Below are 17,758 nucleotides of genomic sequence, written 5' to 3'. Positions count from 1 at the left end.
AAGCTTAAAAAAGTAGACTTGGAGACTTCTTTGTTCTGGATAGTAAGATTTGCAGTAAAATATTGCCATTTAGCTGCTTAAGTAGTACATGGATCAACATCTAAACAAGTTGCTCAATTTATCAACCGAAGTAGGCCCACCTCTCCAGATGGGAAGACGACATTGCATCAATCCTTGCCAATTGTTTTTATTATAGATATTTATATATAAATAAACACCAAAAGTTAAACATTCAAAGTACATCTCTGAAATACATTTATTGCCCAATGTAAACACAGATGATTTAATATATTGCCAGTAAGAAAAACTTACAAAAAAGCCCAGAATTTGCCATGTCCTAACTGAACTGCCATGTGATGCCACACTTAAATGAATAAATGTGCAGAGTGGCTAAACCTTACATGATGGAGTTACAAATGGCAACTGTATTTAGCTATGAATTGATTTTAATGCCGCATCTAAAACAATCCAAAGCAGGTTAATTTAGTGATAATTTAAAACAAAATCAGGCCACAGTCATGTTTAATAGAGTGTTTATACTGCATAATTTGAAAAAGGTGCAATGGTGTCACCAAGACATGAAAACAGAACAGTCAAAGTTACACGTGTCTTACTTTCATGCAGCTACTAGTAAAATGTTTAAACAGCCTTTGGAATGATTCTATATTTAAATTATTTTCCGTTTTCTGCAATACCACAAAACATTTACTGGTATGTGTTTTGTACCAGACACTCAGCAAGGTACAGACCCATCACAATCACAATGCCTTTTATAAATGGATTGACATGCAGTTACATAATTCTGTCTAAGGTGACAAGGACTGTAAGCAAACAGGCAGCAATAGCTAATTACGATCCAAAACCTAACAGCTGCTGAGAAAACTAAGTGCTTCATTTTATTTTATACAATTCAACTGCAAGACAGACAACTGCACAGATATTCAGTGAACACTGGTGCAGAAAGCAAAATTCACTGTAATTTTTCTGTTCATACCTACTGGTACATAAAGGTAGTATTTGGCAATTTTACATGCGTGTGGACTCATTTGGGTTAGGAAAAAAAGAAATGTGCAAATTACAAAACCAGAACTAAATGTTCATTCCATCTCTAAGGTCCAGCTCATTAGAAATCCCATTTCCCTGCTTTAATACATGATCAACATTCAATTTTTTTTATTAATAAAAGTAGCATACGTAAGAAAAATATAAAAAAGCAGAGTTGGGAAATATTAACAGTTATTTTTTTTAAAGCAGGTTTATTACCTGCTGTGTCAACCCTGTCCCGAAGTACTGATCATATGACCACTGATGTAAAAGAAGTTAAAAAACACACAAAAAGGTATCTGGTTAAAATTAACACAGATCGACTTGGTTCGGCTAACTGATTATACTGGGAGGGTGGGTGGGTGGGGGTAGGGAAACTAAGCTTTGTAGATTAAAATGCTGGTGCAAATGGGAAGCAAGATTCACAGAAATGTGGCTCCGAAATAAAACCAGCACGGTCTGTGAAAAGGAAACTATCTCTGTTTCTTAGTATGGCTGTTGTGGAGGACAGAACTCTCATCTTTTTCGACGGCAGGTTCGTTTGTGCTCAGCATGCCAGTGCTCTTGCTGACATTTGATGGAGCAGTACGAGGTGTTCCAGCAGCAGTGGTACATTGCTTCTTCCTCACAGTTGTAACACTAGAGAGAGAGAGAGAAGACAAGAGGATTACTTACACTACCTGAAGAATTTCCAATAGCATTTTTAGTTAAAAGGACACAGTACAGGCAGGGGAAGTGGCTAAACCCTCCCTTCTAACACATTACAGACATGGTGGGTGGATTGTGAAAGGATAAAAACTACAATTCTGAACCATTTTGTTTCTGGTAATGAAAAGTTTGCTCAATTTAAAAGAACTGGATTTTATATTTATATTCCCCACATTCCAGTAGGCTATGATATCATGGTACATCTGAATGAATATTTACCAGGCTTGAGCAATGAGATATAATAGGAGGAGTTGTAAACTTTACATCTGGATTTCTTCACTGAGTATTCTTCTAGAGTATACAATGGCTGTTGAAAATGGCATCTTAAAGATGTGCCATGGTAAGCCACCACCACTAGAGGGCTCTGATGTACATAAGTGCCCCAAAGATGAACAGTGAGAAAATATTAATACATTTCAAATATTGCTTCTTGAATTAAGCACATTTCTTGAGTCAGTCACTTTTTTTTTTAAGTTGGTGAACCTGAACTCCAATGTAGCCATAACCGAGTCATTGCAGAGCTAAAGGTGTTTGACTTTGTTTGAAAATTTTGTGTAGGAACGCTACTTCTGTATTTGGTGAGTTATTCTTGCTCCTAAAAAGCTCAATTGACAAATAATATTGGCCAATTATTTTCCCTGAATAAAGGTTGAGGACTATTTGTTAGCTGAACTTTCCAAACAACTGCTGGTTCTGTGGGCGGTTTTCTGAAATGCAAGTCTTTACTAAAGACAGACTTGCATTTAATACAGCAACTTTAATGTACTTAGGACATCCCAAATTCTTCACAGCCAATTAATATATATATATTTTTTAAGTGCAGTCACTGTTTTTTTGTTGGCAAACATGTCAAACTACCCAGAAAGTCTGGCAAAAGGTAAGATGAAAGATCAGGTGATTTGTTTTGGCGATATTGGTCAAAGATAAAAATTGGCCTGCTCTTCAAGTAGTCGCTTGGGATCTTTTGCATCCACCTGAATAGACAGATACAGCCTCAGTTTAACATCTCATCCAAAAGACAGCTCCTCCAACAATGCAATTCTACTCAAAATACTAAAGATTCAACTTCCAGAATCACAGTGTGATACAACACAGGAGGGCATTCAGCCTGTGCTGGATCTTTGAAAAAGCTATCTAATTAGTCCAACACCCCTGCCCTTCCTCATAGCCCTGCAAATATTTTCCCTTCAAGTATGATCCACTTTTCTTTTGGAAGGTACTACTGGAGCTGGTTCCATCATGGTTTCAAGCATGGCATTCAGGTCGTAACGCACTGTGCAAAAGAAAAAGTATTTTCATCTCATCTCTGGTTCTTTTGTCAAACACTTTAAATCTGAGCACTCTTTGGTTACCAACCCTTCTGCCACTGGAAACAGTTTCTTTCTTAATCTATCAAAATCCTTCATGTTTTTGAATAACGCTATTAAATCTCGCCTTAACTTTCTCTGCTCTATGGGAAACAACCCCAGCTTCTCTAGTCCTGCATCGCTGGTAGATGATCTCTCCACCCTCTAAAGCTTTGACATTCTCCCTTAACTTGGGTGCCTAGAATTGGATACAATAATCAGCTGACACATAACCAGAGATTTGTAATGGTTTAGCTTTTGTATTCTATGACTGTTTATAATGCCAAAGATCCCATATGATTTTCTAACAGCCTTCTTGCATTATTAAGATACATAAATAACATTTCTGTTGGAATCAAACAGTTAATTGTGCTACTTATTTTGTGCCATTTCCTTGTGGCTTCAGATGTGTCATTCGTCCATGAATACATTGTCATAATTAAGCTGTCAGACTGGGGAATTTTAGGGCTAGTCCCTTATAACACTTCCTACACATCTCCTGGCAACTAAGCATTTTAAAAAAAATTAACTTGTACTCTAGAAATCCAGAGAGCTAAGATAAGCCTTCAAATGCATTTTCAGTTATTTCAAAACAGAATCTTACCCTTAGCAATCTGTAAGAGTTTTATCTTTTCAATAGTTGATTTTATTTGCACTGGCATTTTTCAGGAAATTATGTGGGTACATTCTTAGGAAATTATTTTTTTAAAAATCAAAAAAGTAGAAGCATTTGGGGTGAGTACTGAGCAGTCAACAAAAACTCTGAAGCTATTAACAGGCTAACCAAGTGAGTGTGTCTTTTTCCTTAATATTAATTCTTGGGACATGCTCATCACTGGCATAGTAGGAATTTATCCCTAGGGTGATGCAGCCCACGTGGTGAAGGTACTCCACATCCTGCTGTTAGGTGGGGAGTTTTGCAATTTTCACTCAGCGACAATGAAAGAATGGGGTGCTGTGTGTCCAAGTCAGGACAGTGTGTGACTTGGAGGAGGAACTTGGAGGTGATGGTGTCCCCATGCGTCTGCTGCCCTTGTCCTTCCAGGTGCAAGAGGCCATTGGTTTGCATCTTGCACATAGGATACACTACAGCTATGGTGGTGGGGTAGATATTTAGGCTACTGGACGAGATGCCAATTAAGCAGGTTGATATGGTCTGAATTGTGCCAAGCTTCTGAAGGTTGGTGCAGCTGCACCTAACTAAGGAAGCGAGGAGTATTCCATCACACCCATGACTTGTGCCTTGTAGGTAGTAGAGGCTTTGAGGGGTTAGGAGATGACCACTTATGGCAGAAAACTCAAGTCTCTGTCCTTGTCTAGCAGCCATGATACTTATGTGGCATGCCCAGTTGAGTTTTTGGTTAACAATGATCCACAGGGTGCTTATAGTGGGAGACTTGGTGATAATATTTTTAAAATGTTGAGGGGAGGTAGTTAGGATCAATCTTGTTGGAAATGGTCTCTGCCTGGCATTTGTGTTGTTCGAATGTTATTTGCTGCTGCTCAGTACAAGCCTGGGTGTTGCCCAGGTCTTTCTGCATGCAGGTAAGGGCTGCCTTTTTAATATATTATTCATTCTTTGAATGAGGTCATTGCTGGTAAGGCCATCTCTGGTTATCCTTAGGAAGTGGTGGTGGGTCTTCTAGCAGTTTAGCACAACTGAATATTTGTTAGGCCCCTTCAAGAGGCAATAGAGAGTCAAACACATTGGTGTGGGGCTGGAATCACAAACAGCTCATACTGGATAATGGCAGGAGGCTTCCTTCCCCAAAAGATCAGTGAATTGATTGGGCTTTCACAACAATCTGACAACTTCATAGGAGCTTCTAAAAATCTGTAAATAACAGGTATCAGTAAAACTTAATTCATGGCCAGGATGGGGATTCCTGTCCCGCCAGCCAAAGAGTTGGTGGAGAACACATCCCTACAGACACTGTCTGCCCTGCAGACATTTCAAACTCAAATGAGCGTTAATTGGCCAGAGGTGGGGTTTCCGCCCCTCACTCCGGAGGAGCTAAACCGGGCTAGCCATATAAATACCATGCCTACAAAAGTAGGTTGAGGCTAGGAATCCTGAGGTGAGTAACTCACCTCCTGACTCTCCAAAGCCTGTCCACCATCTACAAGGCACAAGTTAGGAGTGATGGAATACTCTCTACTTGCTTCGACGAGTGCAGCTCCAACAACACTCAAGGAGCTTGACACCATCCAGGACAAAGCAGCACACTCAATTGGCACCCCATCCATAAATATTCACTCCCACCATTGCACAGTGGCAGCAGGATGTACCATCCACAAGATGCAATGCAGGAATTCACCAAGGTTCCTTAGACAGCATCTTCCAAACCCATTACCAGTATCATCTAGAAGGACAAGGGCAGCAGACACATGGGGACACCACCACCTGGAAGCTCCCCTCCGAGTCACTCATCATCTTGACTTGGAAATATATTGCCATTCCTTCACTGTTGCTGAGTCAAAATCCTGGCGCTCCCTCCCTACCTACACCACATGGGCTGCAGTAGCTGAAGACGACAGCTCACCACCACCTTCTCACAGGCAATTAGGGATGGGCAATAAATGCTGGCCGGGCCAGCAATGCCCACATCCAATGAGTGAATAAAAAAAAAAGCCCCGCCTTAGAGACTGCTGGCCAGTCTCTGCAGTCACAGAAGCTGCAGTGGACAGGAGTGAAAGATCTTGAAGCCCTCAGAGTCTAAGTCCTGGGAGTGCATGGAGTTTTCGGGGTCTCAGGGCTTGGAGTGTACGGAAGGCCTGGTGGTGGTGGAGTGGAGAGGGTGGTGGTGGTTGTTGCATGTTGGGGGGAAGAGTCTGGGGGTGGGGGGGATGGTGATGGTCCAGTGGCCACTGGACCTTTTGCGGGGGGGGGGGGGGGGTGCCTGACGTTAGAAGCGGGCTTCTGCATCATGCAGGCACCCCCTCTCCCTGCCACACCATCCAAGGCTTACGCCCAATTATTTTCGGGCTTCCCTCCCCACCCAGGAAATACGCCCGCCAGCCTAAAAATTGAGGCTGCGTGGGAAACGGTCCTCAAGTGGTCAACAATTGGCCACCTAAGGGCCTCAATCGGGGCAAAGGTAAGCGGCCCATCCAAGGCCTCACCCTCCCCAGCATAAAACTGCTGAGAGATCAGGGCGGGCGGGCACCCGGCAGGAAGCCCAATTGAGCTATTTCACGTTCCCCCCCCACCTAGAAACCCACCTGCGGGTGGGGGGGCGGGGGGGGGGGGGGGGCGTGAAATTCAGGCCCTTATTTTCAAACTGCCATAATATGACTTGAATATTCATGTTCAGCTGACACTGTTATTTTCTAGTAACATCAACACTATTCTTCCATACTCCATATCTGAGGAATTGTAAATGGAGCTGAAACTGTGCAATCAGCAAATAACCCACCCCTTATGATGTAGAGAAGGTTACCTATGCAGCAGCTGAAGATAGTTGGCCCTTAAACATTACATTGAGGAATTCTTTTGGCAATGCCCTCAGACTGGGATGATTGACCTGCACCAATCACAACCATTGTCCTTTGTGCCAAGTATGACTCCAGTCATCGGAGAGTTTTCCCCTGATCCCCACTGCTTTCAGGTTTGCTAAGGTTCTTTTGTGCCACACTCGGTTGAGTGCTGCCTTGCTGTCAAGGCAGTCACTCTCACCTCATCAATTCAGCTTATGTCAATACTTAGAACAAAGTTGTAAAAGACTGGACCAAGCGGGGTTCAGGTAGAAGTTAAATTGAGGGTCAGTGAAGAGGTTATTGGTGAATAAGTGCGTTAGTGACTCCACCCATCACTCTCCTGATGACGAGCAGTAGACTGATAAGTTCCTATTTTGGTCGGGTTTTTTTTTAAACGAGGGTTGTAAGTTAAAACAAGTATAGATCACTAATCGCTCCAGATTTGGGATACTGAGAAGGAGTTTAGGCATCCTATCTTCAAAAGAATATCTATAAATTGAGTGGGGATCAAGAAGTAATGTGGACTGCACAACAGAATGCTTGCTCTTCAGTTATGCAACAAGGCTTGCAGAAATAAATTTATTTCCAATGAAAGGATTGAGGAGGTACGCATTGCAGATCTGAAAACATAACAATTACTTGTATTAAATTCTGATCACACTTTGTTCAGAATATTTTTCTGTTTTATAATTCTTTCATCTAATCCTCTAAGTCTTATAGAGTAATTTTCCTTCTTCAAATGAATACGCTCTTCATGAACTACAGAAGGGAACTCAGGTTATTAAAGTGGAAAATCATGAGAATATTTCCCCTTCAATAGGTTTGAAATGGAAGATGAAACTGCATCATTCATGTGACCATCCCCCTTGCTATAATGGGTTGATGCAACAATGCTTTTGTAACAATTGGGGATAAAGGCAATATAATTCTAATCAAATACAATAACATCTGTTTATAATATACTTCCAAGAAAGGGACTGTGGGGCAGGGAGATTCAGAAACTGGTATGTGGAGAATGCCTCCATTCAACATGTGAAAATGGCCCTACAAAGCAACAGGTCAAGGATCTTACTTAATTCTTGCATCCCCAACACACCAGGCAAGAAGATTCACTTTACCCAAAATGTTACATCATTCTCAGTTGATAAATCTACACAATTATGCTTAGAAGAAGTATAGCAGTTGTTTCAAATAACAACTCTGTAGATGTTACCTACAGTGACATTACAAACTTTTCTGAAGTAAGTGTAGCTCGAGTAAAATGAGCATTATCTAAAGGTCGCCACTACCTGGTTGATAACAACTCAGGGCACATTCGGCTATTTTTTTCTCCTTATAACCAGTAGTCCCATAGATTCAAAAAAAGTTGGAAAACGTTGTATAAAAGTTTTATTTGGTTAATATATAGTATTTTAGCAAAATCTACCTGATATTTTGAGTCTGACCTCTAGGAAAATAAAGGAAAACAATTTTAATTTCTTACTCCAAGTACATGGAGGACATGGCTTTAGGGTGAAAGGGGAAAGGTTTAGGGGGAACATTAGGGGGAACTTCTTCACTCAGAGAGTGGTGAGAGTGTGGAACGAGCTACCATCTGACATGGTAAATGCGGGCTCACTCTTAAGTTTTAAGAATAAATTGGATGGGAGAGGTCTGGAGGGTTATGGACTAGGTGCAGGTCAATGGGACTAGCAGAATAATATTTCGGCACAGACTAGAAGGGCCGAATGGCCTGTTTTCTGTGCTGTAGTGTTCTATGGTTCTACATTTTGGATGGCTGATCAATCTTCTCATCTCAAATATTGTTTGATTGCCAGCGCTAGACACTGATCTAATGAAGCTAATGCCAGTGATAATTTGCATCAGTTCTGCAGAGAGAGAAGGGGCATGTTTATCGGAGGTTTGATATATACCAGATTTAAATCTCAAAGGGTTGGAATAAAGTTGGATTTGATTTCCAAGCCCATTTTGAGATATAACAAGAGGAAGTTTCTTTAAGTGATCCTTTATAGTAAGATATGTAGAAAACCTTGCATTAACTTCAAACTATCTCCAAAAAAGCACTTGGCTTCAAGAAATAACAAATACTGGAAGCATTCTAAAATTTAAACATCTACATTTTCTGCAGAACTGCAGCAATTTCATTCTATTTTGGATTCTAAGTTTTATTAGTGGAGGGATTCTTGGAAATCACTATGACCATCATAGCAAAGAGGCACCCCACAGGGCTAACAACTGTTTCCAGACTGTCCGAAAGTTCCTGCTGAGAAGCAGAAAGATTGGCGTGGCTCTATGTTGCATTAGTATGTTTGAGGAATGTGACTTTGAAGGACAAAAAGCATTAATCCAGAATTGTCATATCAGCTTCTACAATATGGATTCTATCATTCATATGATAGGGTCCAAGGGGGCTCTGCGAGCTTCCTCCATTCCAAGTCTAATCCGACAAAAATATCAAGCATTTCTGCATTCAGACTGATCCAACACTGCCTCGTAAGGTTTGTGATTCAGCTCTATATAAACAATCAAATCTTCTTCGAAACATCTGAAGGAGCCATGTTGGACTCAAAACGTTAATTCTGTTTCACTCTCCATAGATGCTCCCAGACCTGAGTTTTCCAGCACTTTGTTTTTATTTCAGATAAAAATATTGTCCACTCGTTCTTTAACAGTCAAAGAGAAGTACTCTTCATAAACCTGTACAATCCAGTAATTATGAGGCGCGTTTTCTTCTTGTTTTTGAAGAGGTTACTGATGCCTACGTGTCACTGTCATTGCCCGCTACTACAACCTCTTCCAGTATCATTGTGGAGTAGATAGAAACCTGGCTAAAACGGAGTTCGATACAACTGATAGCCTGGCAAATGGGAAGCTGAAGGCCGTGATGATCAGCAATGTATTTCACATGGGTTCAACTATGACTGGACAAAGGAAATTCAAGATCTTAAGAAATGTGCTGTTGGAAAATAAATACTTTAATTTACCCACAAGAGAAGAAGAATGTTAATCTATCAATGATAACAGGAAAGAGAATGCATGTATCAACATGGGATGGTGTCATTGTTTGTGCAAGGCAACGCCATGTAACTGGGGTGAGTGATTCATAAGGTTTCAGCAGGTCACATCAAATCATTCCACCTGAATTTCTGCACTAACCCCTATAGCATGAATTGATGCCTAAATGACACCGTATAGCTTAAAAGGTCCTGCTGGCAATGAAAATAACAAGCCATCTGAGTGCTAAATTGCTCAACCTACACTTAGATGAGGGGAGTGAAAGCATGGTAGCTAAATTTGCAGATGACACAAAGGTAGGAAGGAAAGTACGTTGTGAGGAGGACATAGGGAGGTTGCTGACGGATATCTATAGGTTGAGTGGGCAGCAAAAATATGGCAGATGGAGTATAATGTGGGAAAATGCAAAGTTGTTCACATTGGCAGGAAGAATAAAAAAGCAGATTATTACTTAAACGGAGAATGGCTGCAGAATTCCAGGCTGCAGAGGGATCTAGCTGTTCTAGTGCATTAGTCACAAAAAGTTAGTACGCAGGCACAGCAAGTAATTATGAATGGAATGCTATCCTTTATTATGAGAGGAACTGAACATAAAAGTAAGGATGTTATGCTTCAGTTATATAGGGCATTGATGAGACCACATCTCGAATAGTGTGTGCAGTTTTGGTCTCCTTATTTAAGGAATGATGTAAATGCGGAGGCGGTTCAGAGGAGGTTTACTAGATTGATACCAGGATTAAGCGGATTGTCTAATGAGGAAAGGTTAGATAGGCTGGGCTTGGTTTCCTCTGGAGTTTAGAAGAGTGAAGGGTGACTTGATTGAAGTATGTAAGATCCTGAATGGTATTGACAAGGTGGACATAGAGAAGATGTTTCCTCTTGTGTGAGAGTTCAGAACTAGGGGTGCATTGTTTTAAAATTAGGGGTCACCCTTTTTGGTCAGAGATGAGGAGAATTTTTTTCTCTTGAGGGTTGTGCAACTTTGGAACTCTCTGCCTCAGAAGGCGGTGGAGGCTGGGTCATTGAATATTTTTAAGGCGGAGGTAAATTAATTCCCTTGCCTCACAAGAATCTAAGGTTATCGGGGGTAGATGGGAATGTGGAATTCGAAACCCAAACAGATCAGCCTTTATCTTAATGAGTGGTGGAGCAGGCTTGAGGGGTGGCATGGCCTCCTCCTGCTCCTATTTTATATGTTCATATATCAAGGTAGGTTTTTGAAATCGCCCATTCAATCAAAAAAGTCAGTTCTTCAATCACCTTGGTTTAGTTGATATCTTCAGAGTCAATTTGTTACTCACCCATTGCTTCTTTTTGGTCTGAGAGATGAACTGCTTGTGCTGTGTGGCCAGTTTCTTGATCTCTTCCATGAATTCCTCTTTGCACTTTTCCTTCACTTGCTTACACTTTCTGTCCATCTCAGCCTGCATGTTGACGACAGCTTTATTGACTGCCTGGCGCTTTTCCTCCTCCATTTCAGTGCGCAGCTGCAGACATTAGGGAGCAAAATTCAAGAAAGTTCAATGCAAAACCCTCAAATGTGTTAAGCAGCTTTTTTTTATATACAAAAGAACATCTTACCAGACATCAAAGATTGATCAGGTCACTCCAAAGCCTCAAATTTTATGTCCAATCCCCTAATTGGCTGGAAAACCATCCTTTGGAACTGGTTTGCAGCAAATCAGGAACCATGCTTAAGAGAGATGGAACCCATCTCCCGAAAGGAAGTGCAGATTGGATGTAACATGGGAAAACATTAGATTTTAAACATAGGAAATAATAGGCAAAATAGATTATATAGGGGTGAAATAATATGTTAAATGGTAAATAAGGGAGAAAATAGGGAAAATGACAAGAGACAAAAGCTTTTTAAAACCTTTTTATTTAAAACATTTGTGTGTGTATTTTGGTGGCAGAACATCAAAGAGGAATAAAACTATTACTCATCTGGACATTATCACAACATTGGGGGACTTTTCAACACTGTTGAACTGGAATCTGAAAACAAAATTATGGCTGGTTTGAGTACAGCTAGTACATTTGGAGCAGCTGACAGGATAATGTTAAATTGAAAAAGTTCAACCTATTCTAGCTAAACACAACTGATTATATACTTATTAAAATTATATATCTTAAAATTATGCTGTTATGGTTGCTAGATGTCACCCTTGATTAGCGAAAGAGGATTTCACATAAGATTTGAAATTCCACGTTTCCAGTAAAATTGTGCCACTCTACATATTATTCCAAGTAACCAAAAAAGGTTGGTCTGCTAACAAAAGAGCAACAGATTTTAAAATGAATAATGCTTGACGAATTAAACATTAAAGTACTTAGGAGTTAAAATAAACTTTGAAAGACATCCTAACACTAATTTGCCAGAAAATATTCCCCAGTCATCTCCAGCAAAATAAGAGTATGAGCAGCTAAGTTGGCAGCACTTTCTTAATCAGAAGATTGTGGGTTCCAATCCCACTCTAGGACTTGAACCCACAAAAATCATTGCTTACACTCCGGTGCAGTACCGAGGGAGTGCTGCAGTGTCAGAAGTGCCCACTTTTGGATGAGATGATAAACTGAGGGCCCAGGTGCCTTCTCAGGTGGATGTAAAAGATCCCATGGGCTACTTCAAAGAACAGCAGGGGGTTTTTCTGTGGTGTCCTGGCTAATATTTAACCTCAATCAACATCACAAAAATAGATTATCTGGGAACTTGTTATGTGCAAATTGGCTGTCGTGTTTCCTAAGTGATTACACTTCAAAAGGTACTTCATTGGCTGTAAAACGTTTTGGGACATTGTGGGCGTGAAAGGTGCTATATAAATGCAAGTCGTTCTTTTCTTTAGACAAATCAGATAAAATGTCGTTTGGCCCCTCCCTCCAGTTAGTTATTATGGCATCTAATTGTATTTTGAATAATTCCCAATATTTCACTTCCATTACCTTGTCTGCTCAATTATCTATTCCGGGGATGCGGTAGCATTGCAGTTATGTTACTGGACTTGCAATCCAGAGACCTGGACTAATGATCCAAAGACACAAGCTCAAATCTCACCTCAGCAGCTATGGAATTTAATTACTTAAATTGATTACTTGAATCTGAAAAAAAGCTAGTAACAGTATTGGTGACTACGAAACTACAGACTGTCGTAAGAACTCATCTGGCTCACCAGTGCTTTTTAGGGAAGGAAATCTGCCATTGTTACCTTGTTGAGTCTATACACAAGGACACAAGAAATAAGAGGAGTAGACCACATGACCCATCGAGCTGCTCCTTCATTCAATTAATCATGGCTGATCTTGGGCTTCAACTCCATTTTCCCTCTACTCCCCATATCCTTTAATTACCCGAGACACGAAAAATCTGTATATCCCAGCCTTTAATGTGACTCCAGATCCACAGAAACATGGTTGACTCTTAGCCGCCCTCGGAAGTCACTCAGTTGTATCAAAAACTGTTACAAAAATCCATTACAAGTATAAGACCAGATGGGCTTCCTGACATCAACCTAAGCACACCCACAGACATGAACAAGGCACATTCAGTCCAGTTAACCCTACAAAGTCACAATATCTGGGGGCTTATGTCAAAATTGGGATAGCTGTCCCACAGGCGAGTCAAGCAACAACCTAACAGTCATACTCAAAATCATACTTCCAGTCAGCGTTAGAGACTCCTCCATCACCATATGTCCTACATCCTGCCCCACTAGCAGGACAGACTCACCAAAGATGGAGAGCACAGTGGTACACAGTTGAGGGGAAGTGACACCTGGCCCCATGAAGTCCAATACCATCAGGTCAAACATGGGCAAGGAGACATCTTGATTACCACCTACCACTCACCCGCTGCTGATGAATAAGTACGCCACCATTTTGAACACCATTTAGAAGAAACACAGAGGGTAGCATGGGCTACAATAACAATGGTAACAATACCAACTTATATTTATATAGCACCTTTAAAGTAATGAATGCCCCAAGGCGCTCCACAGAGTTTATAGTGAAAGATCACCGACCTGAAACGTTAACTGTTTCTCTCCACAGAATGCTGCCTGTCCTGCTGAGTATTTTCTGTTTTTATCTCAGATTTCCAGCATCTGCAGTATTTTGCTTTTGTAGGAGATATTAGGTCAAATGACCAAAAGCTAGGTCAAAGAAGCAGGTTTTAAGGAGTGTCTTAAAGGAGAAAAGTGAGGTAGAGAGGCAGAGAGATTCAGGGAGGGTATTCCAGAGCTTAGAGTCTAGGTAACTGAAGGTGCGGCCATCAGTGGTGGAGCGATTAAAATAAGATATATGCACAAGAGGCCAGAATTAGAAGAGTGCAGGTATCTTGAGGGTTGTGGGAGGTTAGAAGGTTTGAGCCAAAATTGGTCTGTACCTTTTCCAATGCTTCTCTCACAACTCGTTCGGTCTCCCTTTTGTGCTCTGCTTTCATACGTTCCTTAAAATCGTTGAATATTTTGGTGTACTTTTCATGGCACATATTTTGACAGGGGATGTCATTATTAGTCTGGGTGCTCCGATGTAACATTCTTGGTGAGGAGGCACTTAACTTCTTTGTTTGTGTTGCAATTGAAACTTTCTCGGTCTGGGGTGGCACTGTAGGTATTTCTTGGCTTGAACTGACAGCCTCAATTTCAGGTTCTGGTTCCTGAGAACGAGGGGAGAAAAAGCACAAACACTAAGAGTTGAATATGTTTTCCCCTCCCACTTCCATCCTTGCAGACAAAATTCTTAGCGCATGTTCAACAACATATACACGTCATGAGGAAAGACACTGGCTAGGTTTAGCTCGGTGGTCTAAGCAAGCTTGTTAATTCATTTTAACGTCTACACAACAATTTTTGATTATGGTAGACAACTTTTCTGGCTTACCATATACATTAGATGGGGTGAAATGCTCACTCTTTGTGATAGCCATAGAAAACATAAAGATTCCGAAATCGCTCCATTTCCTGGTGTGCACTTTTAAAATAGCGCACACAATGCATAACCTACTAAGTTTGCATAACATAAACTGCTAACTTTGCCCAAGTTCAAACGCATCTAGTTGACTATTCTGACTAGTACTGTTTGTATGTTTTATAGAAGTTTTTACAAACAAAACAGTTAACCATGAGGAGCAGTATTTGAACAATGCATGGAACTGTTCTAACTGTTCTAACCTTATATTAGATTTTACTATATCGAGGTAAACAAGCAAATGTTTCAACTCCATACATGCTGAATTACAAGTGAGGAGCAAGGTCCACAGGTGTCAGAGGGGTAGGGGTCTCGGAGGATTGTAAGAGTCCAGTGGGCAGATGAGAGACTGGGAGAGTGTGCAAGAAAGGTAGGATCCTGGCATCTCCAATGAGAAGTTCAAATCCAGAGTCCCCATTGCTTGTCCAATCACAGTGTCTCAGTGAGGCAGTTGTCCGTTGCGGCAAGTGACTGTCATGCATGCTGAGATGAGGCGGAAAAAGAAATTACAACACAGGACCGTTTAGAAAAGCTACGACAAGGAGCCATACAAAACGATTACAGAGGATTAAAAGTTATGGATTATGGGGTATTCAATTCAGTAAATGTGAAGCAGTACATTTTAGTTAAATCATATTTTAAATGGAAGAAAGTTAGCGAACAGAAGAATTTGGGGGTACAGGTTCACTTGACAGGAAAAGAAGCCCCTCAAATAGCTACAGCCACAAAAATACTAACAGAATACTAAGTTTTATGGCACAATATACAGAATATTGGATTAATGAGGTATCTGCACAAGATCTTAGTTAAGCAAACAATTGGAGTACTAACTGAAGTTTTAGGTTCAACACTGTGGGAAGGATCTTGAGGTAATAAAGAGTGTACAGTGCAGATTCGTCAAGATATTTTCTGATGTGTCAAAATACAAAAAAAAACTTGAAAATCCGGGGTGTTGTCTTAGAATAGAAACGATTAAGGGGTAATTTGACAGCGGAGGAGAGAGATGGGGCAGAGTAGATAGAAACAGGTTCTTTCCAGTGATTGAAGGATCTAGAAAAAGGGGTCATGAATACAAGATGAAAGGCAGGAGATTTGGGACAGAGAACAAGAGAAATGTTTTTACTCAGAAGGTTGTGGAATAATTACTGTACTAGAGTTACTGATAGAAGCATCAATGTTGGACAGGTGGTTGAAGTAATGGGATAGAAGGGGTGAAATAAAAGAGATATGGGGCAGAACAGGCAAACATGAGTTAAGACTACTGGTTGAATGGGGGATAAGCAGCAGTAACCAGTGTGGTAAAACAGTCTGTTACATTGCAATTTCCATGTAACTGGTCTTTTCAGCCTCCAAGTAAAAGACTTCATATTATGCCTGCATAGCAACTGCAATTATTAACAATTCATGTGACCTTCAGTATTCTCAAATACAAGATATAATTACAGTGCCCCATGCCCCATTGTATTTTTGGTTAAGCTTACTTCATCTTTGGCGTCTGAATGTTGATTCCGTCTGGATTTCTTGCTTCTGGGTTCTTGTGTGCTTTTCTGCTATAAAATACAGCATACATCATGTCAATATAGATGTTCCACGAAGATCAGCTATAATGTCTCATCTTATTAGGTCTGAAATAACAGTCCTGGTAACAAAAATACACTACAATGTCTTTCTTGCTTCCACCCTTCTTCCCCACCGAAACTTCACTCAGAAAACAAACAGACTCCTCTAATCGGACTGTGGCTTTCTTGTGACAGCATGGGCACATTGAATAATATGCCAATCTAATTTTTGGTTTATCATACGAGATAACAGCATGGAGCAGAATTCTATCCATATTTATGTTTAGCCAAAGAAAGGATTTTTTGCTCTAAAGGTCATTTCACAAACAGCATTGGAGATCACATGAATTTAAGAAACACTGGTTGGATTGTGTAGGTTATTAAAAAGTGATAATTTTGGATTCTATGCCAATGGTGCAGCTGGCCATTTTGATTTAAGTATTCTGCACTTTTATTCCTCTGCTGGTTGTAAGCCTGGGAGGTTTGCTATGGCATTTTATTATTTATTTTTCTATGCTGGAAGCTTAAATGTTTTCATGACTGACTGTAATTTTGACATTTGTGTGTGTGAGGAGAGCAGTCAGCTAATGTTTTTATATAAGTCCTGGCACTCTGAAGAATTTGAGAGTAAAGGCTTGATTGCGCAAACAGAGCAGTATTGGACTGCTGTGAACTTAAGAATGTGAAGCAATTTAGGACTGTAATTGCATCAGTAACACTGGCAATAAATTGGGCTACTGATGAAAAAGTACAGAATTTGAGAACCAAGTATGGATAGAACATTAGGAATATATTTATTTAACCATAATCTTAGTCAACAAATCTGCTATTTAGCAACCTACAGAACGCAACTTCCTATTTTGCTCAGGCAAGGCATCACTATTTTATTCTAGCTTCCCAAAAACAGCCATTTAAAACTGGAAACAAACATCGATATTTTTAGCTTGTACGGTTAAAGAATCTACGTTACTCAAAAATCTGGTAACATTATATTCTAGGAATACCAAAATTATATAAATTGAACATCATATTTCACGGCTGGCTGTAGATTCAGTTGATTTTTTTGTTGCAATCATTTTTCTCACCTATCATCTTGCAGCTCCAAAGCAACTTGAATATTGAATAAAACTGCTCTAACAGTGTATCAACATAAAAACACTTTGGAGTGCTGTCAAGGTAGTGATATCAGGTTGGACTTTAGGTAATCTCTGGAAATATATCAAGCTTTTCTCTAGAGCTTTTGACATATCCTGAGGCACTTGAATAGAATTTACCTTGTAATCACTGTTACGGTCAATTGCATTATTTCCTGGTAGTCAAGTCAGTTATTATTGTGCAATTATTAATACTTCTCATATTTGGGAACTGGAGCAGGCCTTTCAGCTTCCCTTGAGTCAGTTCTGCCATTTAACTTGATTGATTATAGCTCATCTGTATTATTGTGCTGGAATACGTACAAATTTCTTGTTCCTTAAAATAATTATATAATCTTGATCCTTTAAACATTTAAACCAGCTGACCTAGTTCTACTTTCTTCATCCTACTTGACTTGGCTCTGTAACTTTTAATTCCCTTGCCCAACATGAATCCGTCAACCTCAGTTTTGAAATTTTCAATTAACCTAGCCTCAACAGCTTTTTGGCA

The 17,758-nt window shown here is 40.2% G+C and overlaps 1 protein-coding gene across 7 annotated transcripts in view; it reads right to left on the bottom strand.

Moving 5' to 3' along the window:
- Positions 1–238: 238 nt before the first annotated feature.
- The window catches only part of zmynd11 (zinc finger, MYND-type containing 11), a 189,480-nt gene continuing 171,960 nt past the window's right edge, over positions 239–17,758 (bottom strand). For 6 of the 7 annotated variants that reach the window (XM_078537348.1, XM_078537313.1, XM_078537331.1 and 3 more), the window contains 4 exons: positions 16,037–16,105; positions 13,972–14,244; positions 10,892–11,077; positions 239–1,683 (listed from right to left, as the gene is read on the bottom strand). In XM_078537348.1, the coding sequence (XP_078393474.1) occupies positions 1,561–1,683; positions 10,892–11,077; positions 13,972–14,244; positions 16,037–16,105 (651 nt within the window). In that variant the 3' untranslated portion in view covers positions 239–1,560. The remainder of the gene's footprint in view (positions 1,684–10,891; positions 11,078–13,971; positions 14,245–16,036; positions 16,106–17,758) is intronic. The other variant, XM_078537324.1, reaches the window with a different exon arrangement.

This window comes from Cetorhinus maximus, chromosome 3 (assembly GCF_964194155.1).
Source record: "Cetorhinus maximus chromosome 3, sCetMax3.hap1.1, whole genome shotgun sequence".
NCBI lineage: Eukaryota > Metazoa > Chordata > Chondrichthyes > Lamniformes > Cetorhinidae > Cetorhinus > Cetorhinus maximus.
The sequence above is the reverse complement of the archived record's forward strand: the minus strand, read 5'-3'. Positions and strand labels throughout refer to the sequence as shown.